Source organism: Pleurodeles waltl, chromosome 11, assembly GCF_031143425.1.
Source record: "Pleurodeles waltl isolate 20211129_DDA chromosome 11, aPleWal1.hap1.20221129, whole genome shotgun sequence".
Taxonomy (NCBI): Eukaryota; Metazoa; Chordata; class Amphibia; order Caudata; family Salamandridae; genus Pleurodeles; species Pleurodeles waltl.
In genome coordinates, this window is record NC_090450.1 from 969,628,483 (window position 1) to 969,651,859 (window position 23,377).

Here is a 23,377-nt window from a genome sequence, read left to right on the forward strand (position 1 = left end):
AAACCCTACTCAACCAACAGCCACAATCCTTGACATGGTGAACCACAAAATGTCACTAAGTTTTGTGCTTAACCCTCTAGTACCTTGGCACAAAAGGAGACAGGCTTAACTTGAAGACAATGTGTAAAGTGTTTATGCAGTAGTCAGTCAGTAATAAAGTGAAAACACAAGAACAATTCCACACTAACTTAGAAAAATAGAGTAAAATTTAATAAATTATTGGGCACCAAAAGAACATTATTTCAATCCGTGGAACCAGAGTTATGTTTTTTTTTAAGGTTTTAGTGCAATTTCACGCCTAAAAGACCAAAACGGCAACCGCAGACATCTATTTGCGCCAGAGCAAAGCAAAGTCAAAAGTTATGGCCGACTGCGATGGAGTGTGGTACGGATATACAAGGTGGATTGGACCATGTCTCTGCGTACCTTCAGACTTGGAAGAAATTCTGAGACGGTAAAGTTCAGTGGGGCAAGGCAGCCGGCAGTGTCTGAGGAGGAGCCGTCATTGTCAGGGATCTGCTGTATGAAGTTGTGGTGAAGATCTCTGTTTTCAGACTTCGGGACTGATTTAGAGTTTGGTGGACGGGTTACTCCTTCACAAACGTGACAGATATCCCGCCCACTGTGTTACGATTCCCATGGGATATAATTGAATCGTAATACGGCGGACGGGATATCCGTCAAGTGTGACGGAATAACTCCATCTTGCAAACTCTCAAGCAGGCCCTTAGGATCTTTTTAGAAGTCGATAAATCTCCAGCGGAACACAGCTGCAGGCTGTAGTTGGCAAGAGCTTCACGAGGCCGGATACTATGCTGGAGAGGAGCTGCTGAACAAGATATGCTGCTGCAGGGAAGAGCGTAGTGAGACCTACTGCAAATTCAGGCTGATTGGCAATGCACCTCGGGTGGATCAGTGAACAAATAGGTCCTGATCTCCTCTCGGTTCTCAAAGCACTTTTTGGCAGGAAGTCCCAAGTTTTGGATTTTGGCTGGTTGGGCACCTCTTCCAGGACTTGGGGGGATACCACCTGGAGTGTCAGGACATAACTTCAGGCTGGTTCAAGGTGAACTTGAAAAATTGTTGGAGCTTTTTTGTGTCCTTGTAGCTCTGAATAGGAGGCCAGCAAACTAGACCCTGGAGTCATTCTTTTGGTCCTGTGTTCAAGCAAGAAAGCAGGTCTCAAGCAGCAGGCAACATGGCAGGTCAGTCCTCTTGGAGCAGCACAGCAGTCTTCTGAATTACACAGCAGGCCACAGGCAGCAGGGGAGTCCTCTGAGAGTCCTCCATACGTCCAGAAGTGAACGGAAGAGTGGGTCTGAGCGTCCTGGTGCCAGCTTTGAAATGGAGGAAACTTGTAGAGTTTTTCCCCCACAAATGGTGTTGAAATATCCTACCTCCTTGCCCAGGCTCCACTGGGCCTGTGTTCACAAGAGGCTAGTGTGAAGTTCTTTGTGTAGGTGCTGAGGCAGTTTCTTTGAAATGTAAGTGGCACTGTGCACATGTCTGCCCTTCCCATCCTGCTAACATCTTTCCCATTTTTGTGTTACTGTCTGCAAGGAATACATAAAGGCTAACTGTCCACTACACCTAGTCATATGACCCAGGATATAGGCTGCAGGTACCAAATGGTAAGTAAGGATAAGTTACTTACCTGTAAATCCTAGTTCTCTTCCAGGGGTATCCTCATCAAAGTCATAAACATGGAATATTCCCGCCCTTGTGCGGGGACCCCGGAGCATATATAAAATACACACATATAAAGTATGAAATATGCACGAAAAAATATATACATAGCATTTTTAGTAGACAAATTTTCATACTAAACTCATATATACGTGTGTAAAACAGCAATGCAGACTATAATCATAAACAGGCTAAAATGCTTTATTTCTATGTTTTTTTTTTTTTTTTTTTTTTTTTTTATAGTCATTTTCAAAATTACAATAAGAGAAAAAATATTTTCCAAAGCCCCATAACTGGGCCTAGGGAAATAAGCAGTAGTAACATCAGAGAAAAAAGCGAAAAAACTACATTGAAAACAATGGAGCATTCTTAGCCAATAGGCTGCATGCAGGTTAACACAGGAGAACCATAAAAATTCTGGCACCGTGCCTTTAAGACCCTGAGCACCTCCAGTATCCCACCATGCCTCAGGGGTGAAGGAGAGGTGACAGTTGGTTCACAGTTAGGTCAGTACTTTTTTACGGTGACAAGCTGTGTAGCAGATTCGAAAGATAGTAAGTCCTGCACTTCTAGGAGACGTGCGTCCGGGGAGGAGGGTGGGTTGTTTATGACTTTGATGAGGATACCCCTGGAAGAGAACTAGGATTTACAGGTAAGTAACTTATCCTTCTCTTCCAGGGGATCCTCATCAATAGTCATAAACATTGAATAGATTAGCAAGCCCATCCCTTAACTCTGCGGACTGTCTAATAGAAGTGCAGGAATAGATATGTATCATGCAAACAAGTTTCTCAGAGATGCTTGCCCAACTTGGGCGTCTGCTCTGGCATCGGAGTCCAAACAGTAATGTCTAGTAAATGTATGTACAGACTTCCATGTAGCAGCCTTACAAATTTCAGAGATTGGAACATTATTAAGGAGGGCAGCCGTAGCCGCCTTTCTTCTTGTCGAATTCGCCTTAGGTCTAGCGAGTAGTTGTTTGTTAGCCAATTGATATGCAGTAACAATACATGAAACTATCCATCTCGATATGGTTCGTTTTGAGGCTGCCTCTCCTGTTCTCAAATGACCATAATTTACAAACAAGTGGTTGGAATGTCTAATTAGTTTGGTTTTATCCAAGTAAAATTTTAGCACTCTTTTCAAATCTAGGGAGTGCAAAGCTTTTTCCGCCGGAGTATCCGGATTGGGGAAAAAAGTTGGTAGTGAAATAGTCTGATTGATGTGAAATTCTGACACCACCTTCGGTAAGAATGATGGATGAGTTCGTAGAACCACTCTATTCTCGTGGAAGACTGTGTATGGTTCTTTGGAGGACAAAGCCTGAATTTCACTGACCCTCCTTGCGGAAGTAATGGCTACCAAAAAAGCTGTCTTCCACTTATGGTGTTGGAAAGAGGCTTTGTGTATAGGTTCGAAAGGAGGGCCCATAAGTTTCAATAGCACTATGTTCAGCTCCCATGGAGGAGAGGGTTTCCGAATGGGTGGAAAAACTTTTTTCAAACCTTCTAAGAAATCCTTGACTACTGGTCTTGTAAAAAAGGATTCCTGAGAAGGTGACTTACGATAGGCTGTAATGGCAGATAAATGTACCTTAATAGATGACACTTGCAGACCCGATTTTGCCAAATGGAGTAGGTAAGACAGTATGACCTCCTCCTGAGCCAGTATAGGATTCTGACCTTGCTGACGACACCATACGTAGAACCTCTTCCACTTGAATGCGTAAGAACGCTGCGTGGAGGGCCGTCTGGACTCCTTTAAGATGTTCATGCACTCCTACGAGAGCCCTAGGTGCCCATACTGCAGGAATTCAGGAGCCATGCCGTCAAGCTCAGAGAGGGAAGGTTGGGGTGAAGTATCCTGCCTCCCGACCTGCAAAGGAGATCCGGTCTGCACGGCAGCCTCCTGTGAGGTTGCTCCGATAGGTTGAGGAGATCTGTGTACCAGAACTGACGAGGCCATTGCGGAGCTATGAGAATCATTCTGGTGCTGGATCTGTAGAGTTTGTTGATCACCGCAGGTATGAGTGGGATCGGTGGAAAAGCGTAGAGAAATATCCCTGACCAGTCGATCAACAGGGCATTCCCTCGAGATCCCGGACGGTAGAACCTGGACGCGAAGTCTGGGCATTTCCTGTTTACCTCGTCTGCGAAGAGATCTAACTGAGGCCGACCCCATTGAGCGAAGATGTCTTCGACGACCTCGTCGTGAAGGACCCAATCGTGGGCATCCTCGAGATGTCTGCTCAGGAAGTCTGTCTCCACATTTTGGTGATCTGGTAGGTGAACTGCTGTAAGCGACATTCCTCTCGCTAATAGCCAGTGCCAGATGGTCTGAGACTCCCAAGATAGGGGCCGGGATCTCGTTCCTCCTTGTCTGTTCAAATAATACATTGTGGTCGTGTTGTCCGTGTGTACTAGGAGAGATTTCCCCTGAATCGATGGAGCAAAAGACTTGAGAGCCAGATGGACTGCTCTGAGCTCCAGCAGGTTGATGTGATACTCTCTTTCGTTGTCGGACCACAGGCCCTGAGCTTGAAGGGAACCTAGATGAGCTCCCCATCCCTGAAGAGACGCGTCCGTTACCAGAGTGTCGGATGGGAGTACCTGGTGAAACGGAACTCCTACCGACAGGTGAGGTCTGTGCATCCACCATTGCAACAATTGTCGTGCTCCTATCGGAAGTCGCACTCTGTCCTCCCAGCGGCCTGTGCTCTGGTTTCAGATGTTTTCTAGCGCCTCTTGGAGAGGCCTCATATGTAGCCTGGCATTCGGGACAATGAAAATGCACAAGGCCATGGAGCCCAGTAGAGATGTTACCTGACGGGCCGTCGGTTCGTCGGACTTCAGCAGGTCTTGACACTTTCTCTTTATTGATAACAGTCGTTCCTCAGAAGGATACACTCTTTCAAGCTCTGTATCCAGTATTGCTCCTAGGTAATGTAGATTTTGCATTGGAGTTAAGGTGGACTTCTGGTAGTTGACTTGTAGACCTAGAGACCTGAAAACACTGAGCACAATGTCTTGATGGCTTCTCGCCTGCTGCGGAGAGGAGGCTTTCAGTAGCCAGTCGTCCAGGTATGGGTAAATGAAGATTTTTTGTTTCCTTAGATGTGCCGCTACTGTTGCTACGCATTTTGAGAAAACGCGAGGGGCAGATTTCAAGCCGAAAGGCAGCACCTTGAACTGATAGTGCAGGGAGGCAATCCGGAAGCGTAGGAATTTCCGATGCTTGGGAATGATCGGGATATGAAAATACGCGTCTTGCAGGTCGATGGAGCACATCCAGTCTCCTCGATGAAGCTGAGGGAAAATCTGGTGGAGAGCCAGCATTCTGAACGTTTGCTTTTTTATGTACTTGTTCAGTATTCGTAAGTCCAGAATCGGTCTGAAAACTCCCTCTCGACCTTTTTTTGCTACCAGAAAGTAACGGGAGTATACCCCTTTCCCTCTGTGCGTGACTGGAACTTTTTCTATTGCCTTTTTCCGTAAAAGGGCGTGAGCCTCTTTGCGTAATAGGCTCATGTGAGCCGGATTGCAGTTGGTTGTCGCCAAGTGAGTAGGAGGTTGCCGGAAAAGAAGAGAGTACCCATTCTCGACAATGTTGAGCACCCATTTGTCTTTTGTTAAAGCACGCCACTCGTGAATGAATGCTGTGATACTTCCCCCCACCGGAGTGGTGCACGGTGCTAAGGGAAGCGAGTCCTCATTGTTTTGCTGGAGTTTTGGGTGTGGACTGCTGTGGTCTGCTTGACCCTCGGTTTCTCGTGGCCCTTCGAGATTGGAAAAGTGGGCGTCCCTGCCTCTGCTGTGGCCTGTGGGACCAATGAGGGGTTTGAACCCTCTGCTGTCGTAAGGTCTATACCTTCGCCTGAAGTCCTTTTTTCTCTCCAGGCCCACTGCTCTCATGGTATCTACTTCCGTCTTCATACGCGCCATCTCCTCGTCTGTATGGGTACCAAAAAGCGAGTTCCCGTTGAACGGAAGATTTAGGATACGCTGCTGCGCTTCCTGCTTCAATCCTGTTAGTCTCAACCAGGAAGACCTCCTCGCACAAACCCCATGCACGTAACCATGTGCAGCTAAGTCTGCCCCATCTGCTGCTGTGCTGATGATCTGATTGGAGACCAGACATCCCTCCTGAAGGATCTCCTGGAAATCCTGCCTGTCCTCCCTAGGCAATTTGTCTGCGAACCTGCTCAGTGAGTCCCAGAGTGAACGGTCATATCTGCCTAGGAGTGCGGAAGCGCTGGAGACCTTCATCATGGAAGCCGCTGTGCCACACATTTTCCTCCCCAGAGAGTCTAGGTGTCTACTCTCCTTGTCAGGTGGAACCGTGGAGGATGATGCCACTGAATGTGTTTTTCGGGCTGCGGCCAATATGACTGAGTCTGGCGGAGGATCCGTCCTGAGAAACAAAGGATCTTGCTCAGGTGCTTTATATTTCTTCAAGATCCTAGCAGGAGCTGATCGGAGGGTAGCTGGTGCTAAAAAGGTGTCCATGGTTGGTTGTAACAGACCAGGCACTAGTGGCAGCAACTTTTTTGAAACCGCTCTATGTTGAAGGGTTTCAAAAATGACGGATGAGGAGGTTGAAGGCTCCGGAACCTCTAGGTTTAGTTTTTGTGCTCCCCTGAGAAGCACCTCGTTAAAGGTTGTGATATCGTCCACCGGGGAAACCCTAGCTGGTGGAGAATCCGTTAAGGTCGGGGAGTACTGTCTGACAGAGGACCCCGACGATGACCAAGAGGGAGACCTTCTGCGATGGCTTGATCGTGACCTAGATCGTCTCTGGGAGCGTGACCTGCTCCGAGATGCTGTAGCAGAGCGCAGAGGCCTCGTGGTCGACTGGTGAGAAGCAGAACGAGCCCGTCCTGCTCGCGCTGTTGGTGAAGGTGTTCTCGGGAGAGAGGCAGAAGGAGAGTACATCCTCGAATACTGCGAGTCTGGGGAGGCAGTCGTTCTATTAAGGCTCTCCAACCACCTTCGTGACAAGTTGATGGGCGAGACATGCCCAGACGATGCGGCTCTCGACCGACATGAACCACTTCTTATGGAGACCACCGGAGATGTTGGGGTAGTCTTATCCACCGGAGGAAGCCGATGCTCTGCTCCCTGCAAGACAGGTGAAACCTGTGTCGACGTCGACAGCTGCAATGACGTCGAAGGGGGTGCCGTAGGTTGCTTTGGTCTCGACGTCGAGTACCTCGACGGTGACCGGCGATCCTTTGACCGCGACCTGCTCAACGTCGTGTGCCTCGCCGTCGAGGGGTGGGCTGCCCACGGCGGATGTCCTCGTTCTCGCCGCTGAGGCGATTTCGACGCCGTCTTCCTTGACGTCGAGGGGTGCGAGGCCTTCGGCAGCGAATGGGCACGCCGGTGATGACTCGACGTCGATCGGTGGGTTGCCGTCGACGGAGATCTGCCCCTGTGGTGGCCATGCTCTGTCGACGTCGTATCCTTCGACGTCGGTCGGGTAGCCGTGGACAACGATCTATGACGGTGAGATGGTGGCAGCGATGACGGTGAACAAACAGGTACCTTCCTACCTGCTGACGTTGATCTAGCCTGTCTCTCCTGAGAAAGGCTTGTTGGCTGCCTGGGAAGCGAAGAGGACGATGTTTTCTGCCTCTCATGAAGACCATGAAGCCTGATCTTCTCCCTGTCCTTCAGAGTTCTCTTTGACATGTTCTTGCAGTGTCTGCAAGTGTCAGGGCAGTGACTCTGAGGCAAGCACACAATGCAGAGAGTGTGTGGATCTGACTATGCCTTCTTCTTCCCACAGGAAGGGCACTTCACAAAAAGAGAAGGCATTTTTCAGATTTGAAAAAACTTTTAGACTCAGACAAAGGTGTTAGATGTCGAGTAAAAGCAGAAAAAACGCTGTTTTGAAGTATTTTTCTGAGAAAAACTCAGAAAAACTGAGAGCTCAATGCTCCAGGATCCTCTCAGAAGAAGCCGGAAAAAAGAACTGACCTAACTGTGAACCAACTGTCACCTCTCCTTCACCCATGAGGCATGGTGGGATACTGGAGGTGCTCAGGGTCTTAAAGGCACGGTGCCAGAATTTTTATGGTTCTCCTGTGTTAACCTGCATGCAGCCTATTGGCTAAGAATGCTCCATTGTTTTCAATGTAGTTTTTTCTCTTTTTTCTCTGATGTTACTACTGCTTATTTCCCTAGGCCCAGTTATGGGGCTTTGGAAAATATTTTTTCTCTTATTGTAATTTTGAAAAGGACTATTTAAAAAAAAAAAAAAACTCCATAGAAATAAAGCATTTTAGCCTGTTTATGATTATAGTCTGCATTGCTGTTTTACACACGTATATATGAGTTTAGTATGAAAATTTGTCTACTAAAAATGCTGTGTATATATTTTTTCGTGCATATTTCATACTTTATATGTGTGTATTTTATATATGCTCTGGGGTCCCCGAACAAGGGCGGGAATATTCAATGTTTATGACTATTGATGAGGATCCCCTGGAAGAGAAAAGAAAATTCTAACTTTCTAAAAGTGGCATTTTCATAATTGTGACTTAAAATCCGACTTTGCTTTATGAAGAGAAACATTATAGAAATTGATGTTCAAGAACTTTACAGCACACACATCTATTTTGTGTAGAGTGGACATTCTTATTGGCATTTAAGGCAGGGCTAAAATCAATTCATTTGAATTGCAAAAACAGAAAACCGACAGAGGTGCTGCCTACTTATAGGTCAGTATTACAGACAAAATGAATGTTTTTACACCAAAAACGACAACAGGAGCCTCTCAACATTTCTGTCAAAGTATTTAGATACCACCTGTCTACCAGTGGAGGCCACAGGAGAATTTCATAAACTTTAGACTTGTGTTGGTATAAAATGTAAATGAATGAAGTATCAGTTTTACCCAGGTCGTCCTCCGCCTCCCTGGTCAGTCTGTGCAATCTATTCCACGGTCCGCCGTGGATGCCACAATTTTTAGAAGTTGCTGATCTTACTATTGTTACAGTGAAACCCTTTTTTTATTTTTCAACCCACATATTTATTGAAACCCTCCTTCCTCCTTTGATTATAGTGCCCCATTGGGCTCAACGCCACTTCCAAATATTGTAGGAAACTGGGTTTTTGTTGCAGTATCCCCCCACTTTTTCCCTGGTAAATGATGCAACTTTGACTGGAGTGCACTGGGTTCCTGCTAACCAGGTCCACGGCGCTAGTGTCCTTTCCCCACAACAAGGTAACTGGTCAGTTGGTCCCCAATTGGCAAGGCCTTTAACACCTCTGTAAGTCCCTAGTAAGTGGTACCTAAGGCATAGGTACCGAAGAGGATCCCCTAGGAGCTTCATGCATATCTTGTGCCTCTTGAGCACCAACCGCACGCAGACTGCCCCTGCATGCTGCGTGACAGGGTGCTCTAACAAGTGAAAACAACCTGGAACACACCCTGTGTGCCATGTCATCTAACACTACATGGAGTATTTGTAAGACACACGTACAACAGGCCTCACAGCCCTAAGGCAGGGTGCATTATAACATGTGAGGACATATCTGCACGAGAAGAAATGCCCCTGTGCTGGCCAGTTCAATTACTAAGAGTCCAAGTGAACAGGGAAGCTATTTAAGGTATGTACTGGGCACTGGTCAAAGTGAGTTTCACAGCTACATCATGGCTTTACTGAAACCTATAGTGTTTGGTATCAAACATCTGGTATTATTAAACCCATACTCATTCCAATGATGTATGTATTAATACATGCAGCCATAGGGTATCTCGGAGGTACCCCTGAGCTACTAGTGTGCTGGCTGACTGATCCTGAGCAGCCTGTCACCGCAGATGAGTTTCTGGCCCCCTGGAGTTGAGAGTCTACACTCTCTGAGGTCAGAAACAATGCCTGCTCTGGCAGGAGGTGTTGCCACCACCTCCAAGCAGGGTGACTGGTAATCAGCATATCAAGGCATGAGGTTTCAAAGGCCTCCACTGCCTTTGAAATGTGACCCTGGCTTCTCACAGACTGAGGAAATGCACACGATTAGGAAAATTCCACTAGCTTGGTTTTCGGTGGAATTAGGTACTCTGGGCCAGGGTTATGCCCACTTACCACAGGAAGTGTTCATATAAACATATAAAGGGTGTAGTCACCCCAAAGATAGATAGCCTATTGGCTACTACCTATCATTCCCTGTACCGCCCCTAAATACAGTATTTAGGTGGCACCAATGATGCCAGGGACTCAGATTTGACAGACACAAAGAAGAAGTGGACAAAGAACAGTGCTGACATGAGAACAGAGGAGCATTGACTGACTTGGTGCCAGCCCTGCCAGACTGCCTGCTGCCCCTGACAGTCGTGGAGAAACAGACTTGTCCTGCCACTGTGCAGATTCCAAGAACCCCAGAGGGCTGCCAGTACTTTACAAATTGCCAGAGGACTCGCTTGGAGTAGGGATGCTACTACCCTATAGCCGCAGGCACCAAAGAAGCAAGGTCTGGTTCACCGTCCTGCCGCTTACTCAGACTACCGGCACTGCGCTGCCCAGGAAGAGGTCGCTGTGCTCCCACAGGTCACATCAGTCCTCCCTCCAAGTATGGGGATGCCAAGACCGACTACACCACACAGTACCAATACTTGGGGTATCGGAATCCTTACAGCAACCAAAACCTTTTGTTTCCAGCACAGACACCAACACCGAGGAAGACGACCTGTACGTCGAAGGACTTCAGGGACAGTGAAACCCACATCGAGAATGTCCCAGTTTTCCTGTTTGCTCCTTTCCTGGAGAACCAAGACAAAGACTGAGCCTCTGATCGCTGCCACCTGAAACCTCAAAGTGCCTCTGCACCCACGCCTCACACCCGAGTCTGAGGGAGGTGATAGTGCAAATGTGGTCCTGGGACCCTCAAAGGCTGAACCCAGCCTTGGTTTTGCCCAGACTAGGCTCCCAGTCACCACCTTCAGCCTCTTTATGCAGGCCCCCTCGAACCACGAGTATCTCCTACACCGCAGCCTGACACCTAAAAGCACCACTGCACCCGAGCCCCACAGCCCGAGGAGAAGTGGACCAATGGTGTCCCTACCTGCCTGAGCATCTCAAGAACTGAGCCCCCTTGTGGGTTCACCTGGACTAGCCCCCCAGTCCCAGCTTGCAGCCTCTTTGTGACCAGAGCATTTCCCATTAAAGTGAATGGGACACCTGATGCTGTAAAGCACCTGTGCATTCAAATGCCCATGTGCGTGCCAACGTGACCTGTTGGTGCTGCCTTTGATCTTGGCCCACACTTACCTTAACTCTAGAAAAATAGCCTAAATAGTTGCTAAGTCCCCGACTGCAGTATATGTTTCTTTTCTCATAGAATAACATTAGGGCATCGGAGCTGAAAAGCACCTCTAAACCCGGAAGCCCCAGAGCTGACTGAGGTGACCTGTTGGTTTTGCCTTGGACCTTGCCCCATACTCACCTTAAGTGCAGTAGACGACCCCATAAGTCGCTGACAAGTGCCCAAATTCCCCCCATAGGATAACATTACTGTTCCAGAAATTGCACCGTGTGAACTTTAGGAACCTATAAAAAATAATATCTCAGAAAGTGCTTACCCGATTCCGATGATCTTGGTATCTAAATTCATATAAAAGTCTGTGCTATTGTTATAAATTGATGTTGGATTTTTTTATTGAGTGTGTGTGTCACTAACTGCCTCTGTGTGTGCAATAAATGCGTAGCACTACCCCCTGATAAGCCTACCTGCTCGCCCACACTACCATAAAGGAGAGCATTTAGGTTATCATTTTTGACTCCATCAGTCAATTGGGGTTTGCCTTGACTCTTTACACAATGTACCTCGTTTTGGTCCACTTTATAGAGAGCCAGCTTCCTGTAAATGCATTTCCATTTTGACAAGGGTGTTACGTGGTGCAGCCTCAATGTAGATACCAAAATAATTAAAATCATTGTTATCAACCTCCAGAATGGTCAGTGCAAAGCATATGGATCTATATTCAATTGTCTTTGTTCAGAGCAAAACATTGAAGCTTCAGCTCCTGTGCCATTCTCATGTGAGTACCAAGACAGATCTACTAACTGACTTTTTCTAATTCTTTCCTTTTGTCAGCCATTGCTTTACCTACCGCCTGAACCGTCGTCTGTGGGATGGTAGATTTGTGTTCACTCTCTGTTCCTTTGCTCAGTCTCTTCACTGCTGTATGTACTGAATTGCGGCCTGGCTGTCCTTGGATTTCTTTTTGTGCAAGACTTGAGGCATCAAGAGGTGTATGGCCATCTGGGTCCTTCTGCACCTCAAATCATTCTCTTCCTTGTACCTGAATCCGAATTTGGACTCAAACATGTGTATCCTTGGTCGTGGCCACTTCGATTGCCAATGGTTCCTTGTCCATTCATGTAATGAGAGTTCTGCTTTATGTTTTGCAGGTAGCAGGAATGATCCATTTCTCTAATGCCATGTGCAAGACATCTGACCTTACCAAGTTTATGATAAAGCATCTTAATGAGGCATTGGAACCAGGAGACCCTGAGGTTTACACTCAGGCCATGTTCAAACTCACAGCAATGCTAATCAGCTGCAAAGGTCAGTCGGATATACTGCATGTCAAGACTTAATTTGTGAGGTTTGTTTGGCAGTAAATGGGGTTTCAGTAACATTTGTAGGTAATAAACCCACTGGTATCCTGCTCTTCCAGATGTCCAGATAGTCACACTTAGCACCAGCTACTGAAGGTCAAATAAAGTATCACTTTATAGTTTCCTGCGTAGATGTTCACATGACATAGCTATGAAGTCACTGGTGCTAGACAGTGAATGGTTGATGGTGGTTTTGTGTGCAACTTTCTGCAACATGACTGAATATATTTCTCTGTCAGAATCCTCCCTGGGTCTTTTTAAATATTGATTGCTTCAGGTGTATGAGTACTCTGTTATTGCATTTCAGAGTGCGATCCCCAACTCCTCCATCATCTCTGCTGGGGACCATTGCGCATGTTCACCGAACATGGCATGGAAACTGCTGTTGCCTGCTGGGAGTGGCTGCTTGCTGCCAAGAATGGGATTGAGGTTCCGGTAAGGAGACACTATTCTTTTTGCACTTTCAGGAGCAGGTATACTGAAGAGATGTGTATGGACTGTTATGTCATAAAGGACCATTTGTAAAATCTTCCAAATGGAAGTTATTTTAAGTCATTGGCTGCTATGTTAACTGCTGTGTTAAAGTATGTATTCATCACAAAAGGATGTCCATAGGACACCTATATATAGATACACACAGTTTTTTTCTAGGGCTACCAGGTTTTGCCCACTGGCCTCCAGTGGGAGAAAAACTCCTCTCAGGCTTATGGTTTGGAGCCAGAGGAGTGGGAGAATTTGCCAGTCCCATATCCTTTTTGGGCATTGAGAGAATCCCTAATGAGTTATCCCAGTGCTCACTTCCAAGCTTCCTAATTAATGCATTCAAATAATAATCAGATAGGCCTGAGGGGGATTCCCTAGCACCTTCCAGGTCCATCCATGAATTAAGCTGGTGGCCTTGCCTGTGTGTGTGGCTACCGGTGGGACTAAGTGCTGCGGTTACTGCCCTTTGCCCATATCCATTCATGCCCACTAGCTCACGCAACCTTTTCTTTTTGTAAGAGGGAGGAAGGTGACAGAGAGGGCTGGGGGGGCAGCCTGGCTCCTTTCGCCCTCCCTCCCACTCATTCTGGAAGAAACGAAGTAGGAAGTGGTGATTGGCAGAGGATGGACTAGGATTGTTCCTAGTTCCTCTGTTTCCAGTTCCCACTTCCTGATTAAGTTTCAGAAAACTTCTTTGTTTCCCATTGCGCCTCTGTACAAGAAAAAAATCCAAACTCTGTTTCATCATTACAGGGGCATAGAAGCGCTCATGTGACTCTAGTTTGGATATTTATTAGCCTTAGAAAATATCCAAAACACACTTGACTTCTTGCTAAGGTGCTGACACGCACCCACACACACACACCTGCGCCCAGCGAGGAGCGTAGATGCTGTTTGGATTTTTTCTTACTCTCAGAAAAAGGCAAGTCTGCAGACGGCTCCTTGCTCAGGCATAGACACAGACCTGCACCCTTGCAAATTTCCTAAACACTGTTTGCATTTTTCTTTGCTCTGGGAACATTAGACACCTTTCAGCAAGCACCCAGAAGCTTGCTGCAGCCTAGAAACAGTGGTCATATGCCACCTAGTGATACCTACCAGCCCCAGACGTTCATGAACATTAGCCTCCTGGAGGAGTCCTTGGTGGTGTGGCTTGTGACAGTATGAACACTTTTTCTTACCCACAGTAGCCCCCACAGGTCTTAGCTCAAAAAATAATTTTGTGAAAGTTCTCTGACGGAAAGTTCTGGAATATATTGGGAACAGTAAAGCTTCCACCACCCTGCCAATAAAGAAAATACTTCATGTGTGGGTGGGCCTATTGTAGCTGACAGGAACAGGCTCAATATGTGACAGTGTGAGGTCAGTATGGTGTCAATATTATCTTCTGCTGGTCACAATTTTGGTCTGTTCTTGTCCCATGCAGTAGGCCCACCCTCACATTTGGGATACCATTTTTATTGGGATAAGTGTGGGAACAGTAGATGGTATGACTTTTGCCTGAGGCTCTGGAATATTCTGTCACTCAAAAATTTGCAAAATTCACTACACCCAGTTTATTACCTGTGGACATCCTGAACCTTAGAAAATGCCCACGCTCAGGAGACCCAGAGGATCAAAGTTTAGTATCAAGCCTTGGCAAGGATCTTTTCCTGCATAAGAGAATCTAGAGGGAATTAACATATTTTGTGAAATCATTGCTGAAGATCTGACAAATCACATTGATTTGGACTGACGACGCTCAGCAATAGCAACTGTAGGTTGTGTAGACTTTAAAACTATGCTTATAATATGTTCCTACATAGCCCAAGGGTGATATCTGTAGCCAAAAGGCAGGCACCCTAAACTGGAATTTCACTTGCAGCTGCTTTCCAGATTTCTAAACTGTATTATGCCCATTTGTCTGCCTGTGAACACCCTGAACCTGTACAAAACACATACATGTCAGGTACCCCCTGTGAACAGAAGATGCAAAAATTCAACATTGTGGGTCAGGTCTTGGCAGGGGTGTATTTCTGTGCAAGGCAGACTGGAGGGAGTCTCTATGTTTTGTAGTTAATTGCTAATCATTTGATAAATCTCATGTTCATTGTTTTAGTGGCCAGCGAGTCAGGGCAGGAGACATTTGACTTGCATCAATAGATTGCTTATATTGTTCAGAATTATAAACATTTCTACATTTTATACTTTCCATATGACTCTAATTTTTATATCTCATTAAATGAACAGAGCACCATAAATAGTGATTTTTCCCCAATTTCATGTTCTGCACTAATATTACATAATGATTGTACAGATTACATTGCCAAGGTATTCCCACCTGTGTTTAGTATTGCCGGACTCCAAACGTTCAGGGCAACATTTCCTTGTCTAGCCTTCCAGGATGTATACTTGTCCATTTGAAAAATGTAACAAAATATTGAGCAAATGTGATTTTTAAAAAAATGAAATGCCTCCACATTTTTCATTATGTTTTCAGGCTGCAATAACATATTGATGCAAGATTCGCACAAATAAACAGCACTGATGGTGCTGAAAAAAATCATAATTTGTATCAGTGTGTAGCAATACGGGTGTCCAGAACCTTCCACTTTACTTACACATAGCAAACAATCACTGAGCTAAATAAATTATAGGTGATGGCCTACAAAATTCTGAGTCTGCACTGGTGAAGAGCAGGACTCCTAAAATAGACCACATTCTCTTTAGACAGACAACAGATGAGTGCAGAATTGGAAGAAAGTGAAGGAGGGTCAAAACCGCTGAAGACTGCTTTAGATAGGGCAAGTGTTGCCTAAGACTCAGGCGAGGTTCACAAGTCCAAAAGCAGAGTGATAACTGCAGAACTTGCAGAGTCTATCGCTGCAGGGAAGAAAAAACAGACCTTGGCTGTCAGAGGCCTGCAAAGAAAACATAAGTATGGTTCTGCAAGAGATAGCTTGTATGGTTAGAAAATACAAAATATCGAGTGGACAAAATATTGTGTCATGAAAATAGAGGACAAAAATATCATGAAGGTAAGTTACAACTGGTAAGCAAAGTTTTACTATACTTAACTCCTCAGATATGTACCTTGACAATATATATTTCTTCAAGGTACGTAGATATGGAGTTAAGAATAGTAAATGTATACTTACCTATTTGCACTTACCTTCTCGATATTTTGGTCCTTGATATTTTTGCCACACTATTCTGTCCACACAATATTTTTAGCTGAAAGCTGGGGCAATGTTAGGCAACCACACTGAAGGAAATCAGAGATTGCCTTGGACCCCCAGGTATGGGAGAGCAGAGACATGCACAGCTTAGAAAAAGCAGGCAGCAACAGTATGAAAAAGAGCTTGTGCCAGATACCAGGTAGGGACAGAATTTGAGTGAGAAGGAGGGGAGTAGAGACAAAAACAGTGGGATGAGGTAGCTACACTGAACTTCAGAGATTGCAAATGAGCAGAAATAGAGTGAGGTGGCAAGTGTCAGCCTGGTGAAGTTTCAGAAACAGCTTGGTACAGTGACAGGCAATAATGGCTTTGGTCCGGCAAAGACTGCAGCAGAACAGAGACACTCTTGGATAGCCAGTGATAGAGACGGTCTGCAGCAGGCTGGCAGGAATAATTGGAAAACTGCAACACTGAATGTAACAAGGATACTGTAGCTTGTGAGAAAAAGGATATCTAGGATGTTGGGGAGAACCACGTTTCTGTGATTAAGAGGACGTCAAGCTTATGAATGTTGAGGTCTGTGATGTCTGGTGCATGTAGTATTGCAGAGCGAGCATTAATGAGTATGAGTTGGAATGTGTATTCAGTAGTTGTAAGGTGTGTGCTAGTTAGTAGAATGTGTACGAGCCTGGGTTTGTGAGTGTTTCAGCTCCGTAGATCAGGTCTGATAGTAAGGATTGGCAGCATGGGATGCTGGTTGAGACACATTATTATATCTTACCTCCTATGTTTCTCTGGAACAGAGATTCTGGCCACGGCCTTGTCTGATTTGCATGAATGCTGCTACTCCAGTTAAATTTAAATGGATGCAAGTGTATGGTACTTCTGCTTTCTGCAAAAGTGAAAGGTAGTAGATAATGTCTTCAGCATAGACTTTAAGAAGGTCTACGTGCTTGTTGATGCAGTAGTGGATAAACTGTTTCCACTTGCCTGCATAAGTGTGGTGGGTATCTATGACTCATGCAGGATTTGCATATACATTTCCAGGAGTCTTAGGTAACCAAAATCTAGGAGCTCAGCTGCCAGATTCCTAGATTGACTTGCCTAAGGTTTGGATGCTTGTTCTGACCCTGATGCTGGGTGAAAAAGGGCAGCCTAACTGTGAGGTTCTTGTGTGGGCTCACTGACATCTTGAGGAGCATGGAGAACCAGAGTTGACTGGCCAATATCAGAGCCACTATGATGAGGATCATTGACACCTGCCTCATTTTCCTCACCACATTCGGGATGAGAGACAGAAAAGCATGCGCAAGTATCCTGGACCAATTCATCAATACTACATTGCCCATGGACTGTGGGTATGGGTATTCTGAGGCGCAGTTTGGGCATTTTATAATTTTAAAGGTGGCAAACAGATGAATGGTTGAAGTCCCCCACTGGCTGAAGTACCTTTGAAAGACTTGTGGGTTAACTCCCATTTGTGGACTTGTTGTTGCATCCTCATTAGCAGTCAATCACTCAGTCAATCAATCACAGTTCTTATAGAGCATGGCTAATTACCCATGAGGGTCTTAAGGCACTGGGGGGGAAGAGAGGGTACAGTTGAAGAGCCAGGTCTTGAGGTCCTTCTTGAATTGAGGTAGTGAGAGCAATTGCCTGAGGTGTAGCAGAAGAGCGTTCCAGGTTTTTGCAGCGAGGTAAGAGAAGGATTTTCCTCCAGCTGACTCTTTACATATCCTTGGGGTAGTGGCGAGGGCCGGTTGGGCGGATCAGAGGTGTCTGGTGAGTGTGTGTGTGGAAGGTCAGGCCGTGGTTGAGGTATGTTTGTCCAATGTTGTGAAGGGCCTTGTATGTGTGCATGAGGAGCTTGAAGGTGATTCTTTTGTTGATCGGGAGCCAGTGAGGGTCCCTCAAGTGACAGGAGATGTGGCTGTGGCGGGTGATGTCAAAGATTAGTCTGGCCGAGGCGTTCTGGATTCTCTGCAGTTTATTTTGGAGTGTTTGGGTGGTGCTTACATAGAGTATGTTGCTGTAGTCTAATTTGCTGATGACGAGCGCTTGGATGACTCCTGGACTCAGTCGGGATCCATTTGAAGATCTTTCAGAGCAGGCGGAGTGTGTGAAAACACGAGGATGAGACTTCATTGACTTGGTGGTTCATTGAAAGCGAGGAGTTGAGGATGATGCCAAGATTGCGTGCATGGTCGGTGGGTGTAGGGTGAGTTCCGAGCACTGACGGCCACCAGGAGTCAACCCAGGTGGAGGGGTGGAACCCAGGATGAGGACCTCTGCCTTGTTGGAGATGAGTTTCAAACAGCTGTCCTTCATCCAGGCATCAACTGCCTTCATACCATTATGGACGTTGCTTTTTGCGGTTGTGGGCATGTCCGTGAGGGAGAGGATCAGTTGGATATCATCAGTATAGGAGACGATGTTGAGTCTGTGGTTTCTTACAATGTTAGCGAGCGGGCTCATGTAGATGTTGAAGAGGGTGGGGCTAAGAGAGGAGCCCTTAGGAACTCCGCAGCTGATATTTGTCGGTTGTGAGAACGGTGGGATCCTGACTCTAGGTTCAGCCGGTGAGGAAGGAGCAAAGCTTTGCTGCGGATACCAGCGTTGTGGAGTCTAGTGCAGAGGGTGTGGTGGGAGACTGTGTCAAAGGCGGCGGAGAGGTCCAGGAGGATGAGGGCTACGGTTTCCCCTCAGTCGAGGAGAGCACGAGTGTCGTCCATTGCTGGAAGGAGTGCGGTCTCAGTGCTGTGGTTGCTCTGAAGCCTGATTGGGAGGGGTCCAGGGTGTGGTTGGTCTTGATGAATTCAGTGAGTTTGGAGTAGATTACTTTCTCAAAGACTTTGGCTGGGAAGGGGAGCAGTGAGATGGGCCTGTAGTTCTTGTGGTCCGTCTGGTCGGAAAAGGGTTTCTTCACCAGTGGGTTGATTTCTGCATGCTTCCGGTCTTCCAGGAAGGTGGCAAACTCGATGGAGCAGTTGATGGTGTGGCATAGTTTGGAGGCGATGGTGGCACGGCTCGGTTGAAGATGTGGTGTGTGCATGGGTCTGAGGGTGCTCCGGACTGGATGGTTTTCACGAACTTCAGGGTGTTGTCAGTGGATGAAGTGGTCCAGTTGTGCAGAGTCCGATGGGAACTGTATTCTTTGGATGCAGTGGTTTGAGTTAGAGGGTCTTGGGTGGCGAAGCTGTCGTAGATGTCTACTATCTTGCGGTAGAAGAAAGTGGCAAGGTTTTCGCAGAGGTATAGGGAGGGGGGATTTCTGTGGAGTCCGTGTTTTGGGTTTGGTGAATTCTTTGATCACAGTGAAGAGTTCTTTGCTGTTGTGCGCGTTTGTGTTGATGCGCTCCTGAATGGCCATTTTCTTTGTGGTTTTGGTGAGGTGGTGGTGTGCTGTGACAGCTGTTTTGAAGGCTGCGTGGTAGGCTGGGGATTTGCTGCTCCTCTATCTTTTCTCTAGCCTTCTGCCAGTGGGCTTGTAATCTTGGAGGGTGGGGGAGAACTGGTTGGCTTTCTTCTTGGGGGGTTGCTTGTCAGAGGGTTTCTTGAGGGGGGCCAGAAAGTTGGCACAGTCGGAGATCCATTGGTGGAGGTTGCCTGCTGATGAGTTGGCATCCGTGGTGGCCGGCAATGGTGTTTGGCAGAGGGCGGTGGTGAGCTGGTCTTGGAGATCTTGTTCCAGCTCCTTTGTGGATGGCGGTGGCCGTAGTGTTGTTCGGCGAGTTTGGTGAAGGCGAAGTGGAAGCAGTGGTGGTCGGTCCAGGGCAGTTTGGAGGTGTGGGTGACGTGAATGTCTTTGCCAGCGGAGAAGACTGGGTCGAGTGTGTGTCCTGCTGAGTGGGTTGAAGTGACCAGTTGTTTGAGTCCCAGGGTGGTGAGTTTCTCCAGTAGGGAAGATGGTCGTTACAGTTTTCCAGGTGGCAGTTGAGGTCCCCGAGGAGGATGTATTGAGGTGACGGTGTGGTGTGTGATGAAGTCAGCCATGGATTTGCTGAAGGGGGGGCAGGGTCCAGGTGGTCTGTAGACGAGGGTGCCACAAAGTGTGGTGATAGGGTTGGTGTGGATCTACAGATGGAGGCGCTCCATGCAGGCAGCATGGTCGTCAGTACTATTAGTGATGCGGAGGGTGTTTCTGTTGAAAGTGGCAATGCCACCTCCTGGATAGTCCACGTGGTCCTTATGTATGATTTTGTAGCCGTTGGGAATGGTTGTGGCGATGTCTGGGGCAGAGGCGGGGGTCATCCAAGTTTCTGTGAAGAACGCGACGTCTGGAGAGATGCAGTTAAGCAGATCCCAGATTTCTGCCACGTGAAATGAGGGAGCAGGTGTTTGAGGAGGATGCAGCTGAGGTGGTTGGTTCCAGTACTGGGTGGGAGTGTGGTTGGAGGATCCGGTGTGCGGAGGCAGGAGAAAGCACAGTTGCATCAGGTGATCGGGCCTTGGGTGTCCTTTGGCGATGCGAGATGGCATGCGGTGGGTCGTCCGATGTTGAGGGCGTGTAGTGTTGAGAGTCGTGGGGACCAGGGTCCGTGGAGCTGGGCGTGGTCCAGGTGCAGATGGGCTTGCCTTTGGCGTGCCTGCTGCGCAGCAGCCGCCACTAAGAAGGGCAGGGAGAAGGGAGGGGCTGTTCAGGCGGGAGGTGGGAATAGCGGCGCTGGGAGGGGAGCAGGGGCGGGAAGGGAGGGGAGCTCCTGGAGTGGCAGAAGGGAAACCTGGGGAAAACAAGAGAAAAATAGAAAAGAATAAAAGAAGAAAGGCACAAGCAGAAGGCAAGAAAAACAGAGATCGAGCTTACCACTGGACCACTAGGTATGAGGTGCAGGCAGGCGCCTGCGGGTGGAGGATGGCCTCGAACGCGAGAGTGCGCAAACCTGAAATGGAGCAAGGTACAGCAGCAGACTGGTGGTGCTGCACTGTAGGGAGCAACAGACGCTGCCCACAGTGTTGTTGTTCACCGCCCACAAATGCTCCGCAAAGAGGTGGATATTGATGTAAATAGCCCAGTGCTATATCTCCTGGGCCACTGCAGAAATTGGGGCCAATTGGCCACCTTCCCGCTTCTGAATAGAATATGTCTGATAGCTGAACTGTCTTTATGAAGACTGTTTTGTCTCAGTTGACCTTGAAGAAAGCTCAGAGTGGTGGATGGATGGACAAGAGCACCAGGCAGCCCCTGATATTGTGGAGTTCAGATACCATAAATAGTCTTGTAGTTGATTTGAACTCTCCTCACTTGAGTGAGGCACCTGTGATATTTGTCAACTGTGGAAGTGAGTCGCAAAAAAAACCTGCTGAGCAGCAGGTTGTTACTGTTCCACCATAGGAGACTGTGTGGAGTTCTGGTCTTTACCAACACTAAAACCTCCCAATGGAGCTCTGTTTGTGGCAATTGCCTTCTTGTACTGTGCAGTCTTGTGTGTGGCAACACTGCAATACAAAAGGCCATCATCCACAACAAACTCAATACCATCCGTCCATAAAAGGGTGTCCTATCTGAAAAAAAAGGCACCACTTTCTCTCTTGATTTGTTTATGTCTTCACCTTGACAGCGCACAGGATTGATATTAAGAAAGGTTTGCTAGACATTGCACTCTGCTGCTGCTCTGTATCAGTCAGTCGTCTGGGTTTGGAAAGACGTGAATGGCATTGCTGTGCAGATGCACTGCCAAACACTTCATGAACACCCTTTGAGCCCTTGTGACTCAGAAGTGCAGACCCTTGAACTAGTAGTGCTGTTCACTTACAACAAAGCACAGGTACTAGTAGTGGGCTGAAACTATGGGGAAGCGGAAGTAGCCATCCTAAGATGAGCACTGCCACGAAGGCCCGTTTTCGGAACAGTGGGATGATGTCAAGCAGGGGTAGTCATATGGAAATGCTCTGACAAGATGTAGTGCTTTAAAGGCCTCAAGTTGGGTGAAGTGATCCATCCTTCTGGGAGATTAAGACTGAGAGGGAAAACACTCCATGAAGTTGATGTTGGGACTGGAACTCAGTGGCACACTCAGCAAGGACCTCTTGCGTCTCCACCTTGAGCAGCTGGAGATGGTCTCTGCTGTGGACGTGGCAATAAGGTGGAATGTTTGGTGGCTAGGTGTAGAACTCTAGGCAGTATCCCTGCTGAACCGCCAAGAACACCCATTTGCCAGAGATGATTCCTTTCCACTGGGGGAGGAAAAACCTTGGTCCTTCCTCAACAGGTGTTGGTTGGGAACAATGGACGGAGTTGCTTCTCCCCTTGCCTTGCTTATTGGGTTGGAGGAGCACCTCTCACTACGAAAGAATCAGATGGAACTTGAGGAGGCAGTGTCTGATGAGGAAGACTAGCAGGTTATGGCACCAGGTCCCGGTCATAAGGAGAATCAACTCAGTCCTCTTTCCATGGGTCCTTCCCAGGCCCTGAAGGCTTGTAATGTGAATCCACAGGATGATGTGAGCTTCTCGGATCAGAGTCTGTATGGATTGACTGTGGAAAAGAATGTGGGAAGTCAGGTTGGGGAGGTGTGCAAGGACGTAGACATGGCAGGGGTGTAGAAGGAATCCTAGGCCAGGGGGTTGTGATGGTGGCTGGTGGTCCTGTCCCTAGACATTTTAGAACGGGGGGTGTATGGCTCAGAGAAGAGCTCTTCATCAAAGGCAAGTCTCCTTTTCTCAGGGATCCTAAAGGGTGTATCTGGGTGCACCTGGTGATGATTAGAGAGATGGATGTCTTCTTCTGCATCAAGTCTGGGATGTCAGAGAGCTAAAGCATAAGCGGTCCCTCGCTTGAGTCCGGCCTCAGCATCGAGGGTTCTATCGGCATCAACCTCGCAGTCGGTTTGCCTGGAGTTTTCACTGTTGACTTTAGTTCCAGAAATGTCTTTTTGGTGCTCTGAGGCTTGTGATTGGCGGCGTGGCTCGGCACCCTATTCTGAAGGCTTGTTCAGCATTGAAGAAGACTCTAGGTATCGAGCGGCATTGGCTGGAGACACTGGACCCATACGTTATTGACTCCTGAGGCTGGGGTTGGGGGTTCATTGCTTTACTCCATCAAGAGCAATGTTCTGCCTGGGAACGCTCTCGAGGTTGATACGGCTGGAATTCACCACCTTGCATGTGAGTAATAATATGAGCCATGGCTGCGCTCCTGTCTTGAATCATGGCTTCTATATTTGAACAGGGCTGGACGTTCTGCTTCCTCCTGCTCAGATTTCAAGCCCCCATTGGCAACAGATCCAAGCTATCCCCTTTGCACAGCTGTAAGGCCTAGAGGCAACAGCCATTCTGTATAAGTAAATGAACAAATAAAATAATACTTCCAGTTCACCTTTATATAGGTAGATAACTGTACGTAGTCTTGCATCTAGGACAAAACTGGAAATGTGTTGGCACCATACCACCACCCTCACCCCCAGTTATTCTGTGAAATCCAGCCTGA

General features: G+C 47.3%; 1 protein-coding gene across 2 annotated transcripts in view; it reads left to right on the plus strand.

Annotated features, from left to right (window-relative positions):
* The window catches only part of PI4KA (phosphatidylinositol 4-kinase alpha), a 520,678-nt gene that overhangs the window by 335,741 nt on the left and 161,560 nt on the right, over nt 1–23,377 (plus strand). For both annotated transcript variants that reach the window (XM_069215218.1, XM_069215217.1), the window contains 2 exons: nt 12,101–12,257; nt 12,618–12,745. In XM_069215218.1, the coding sequence (XP_069071319.1) occupies nt 12,101–12,257; nt 12,618–12,745 (285 nt within the window). The remainder of the gene's footprint in view (nt 1–12,100; nt 12,258–12,617; nt 12,746–23,377) is intronic.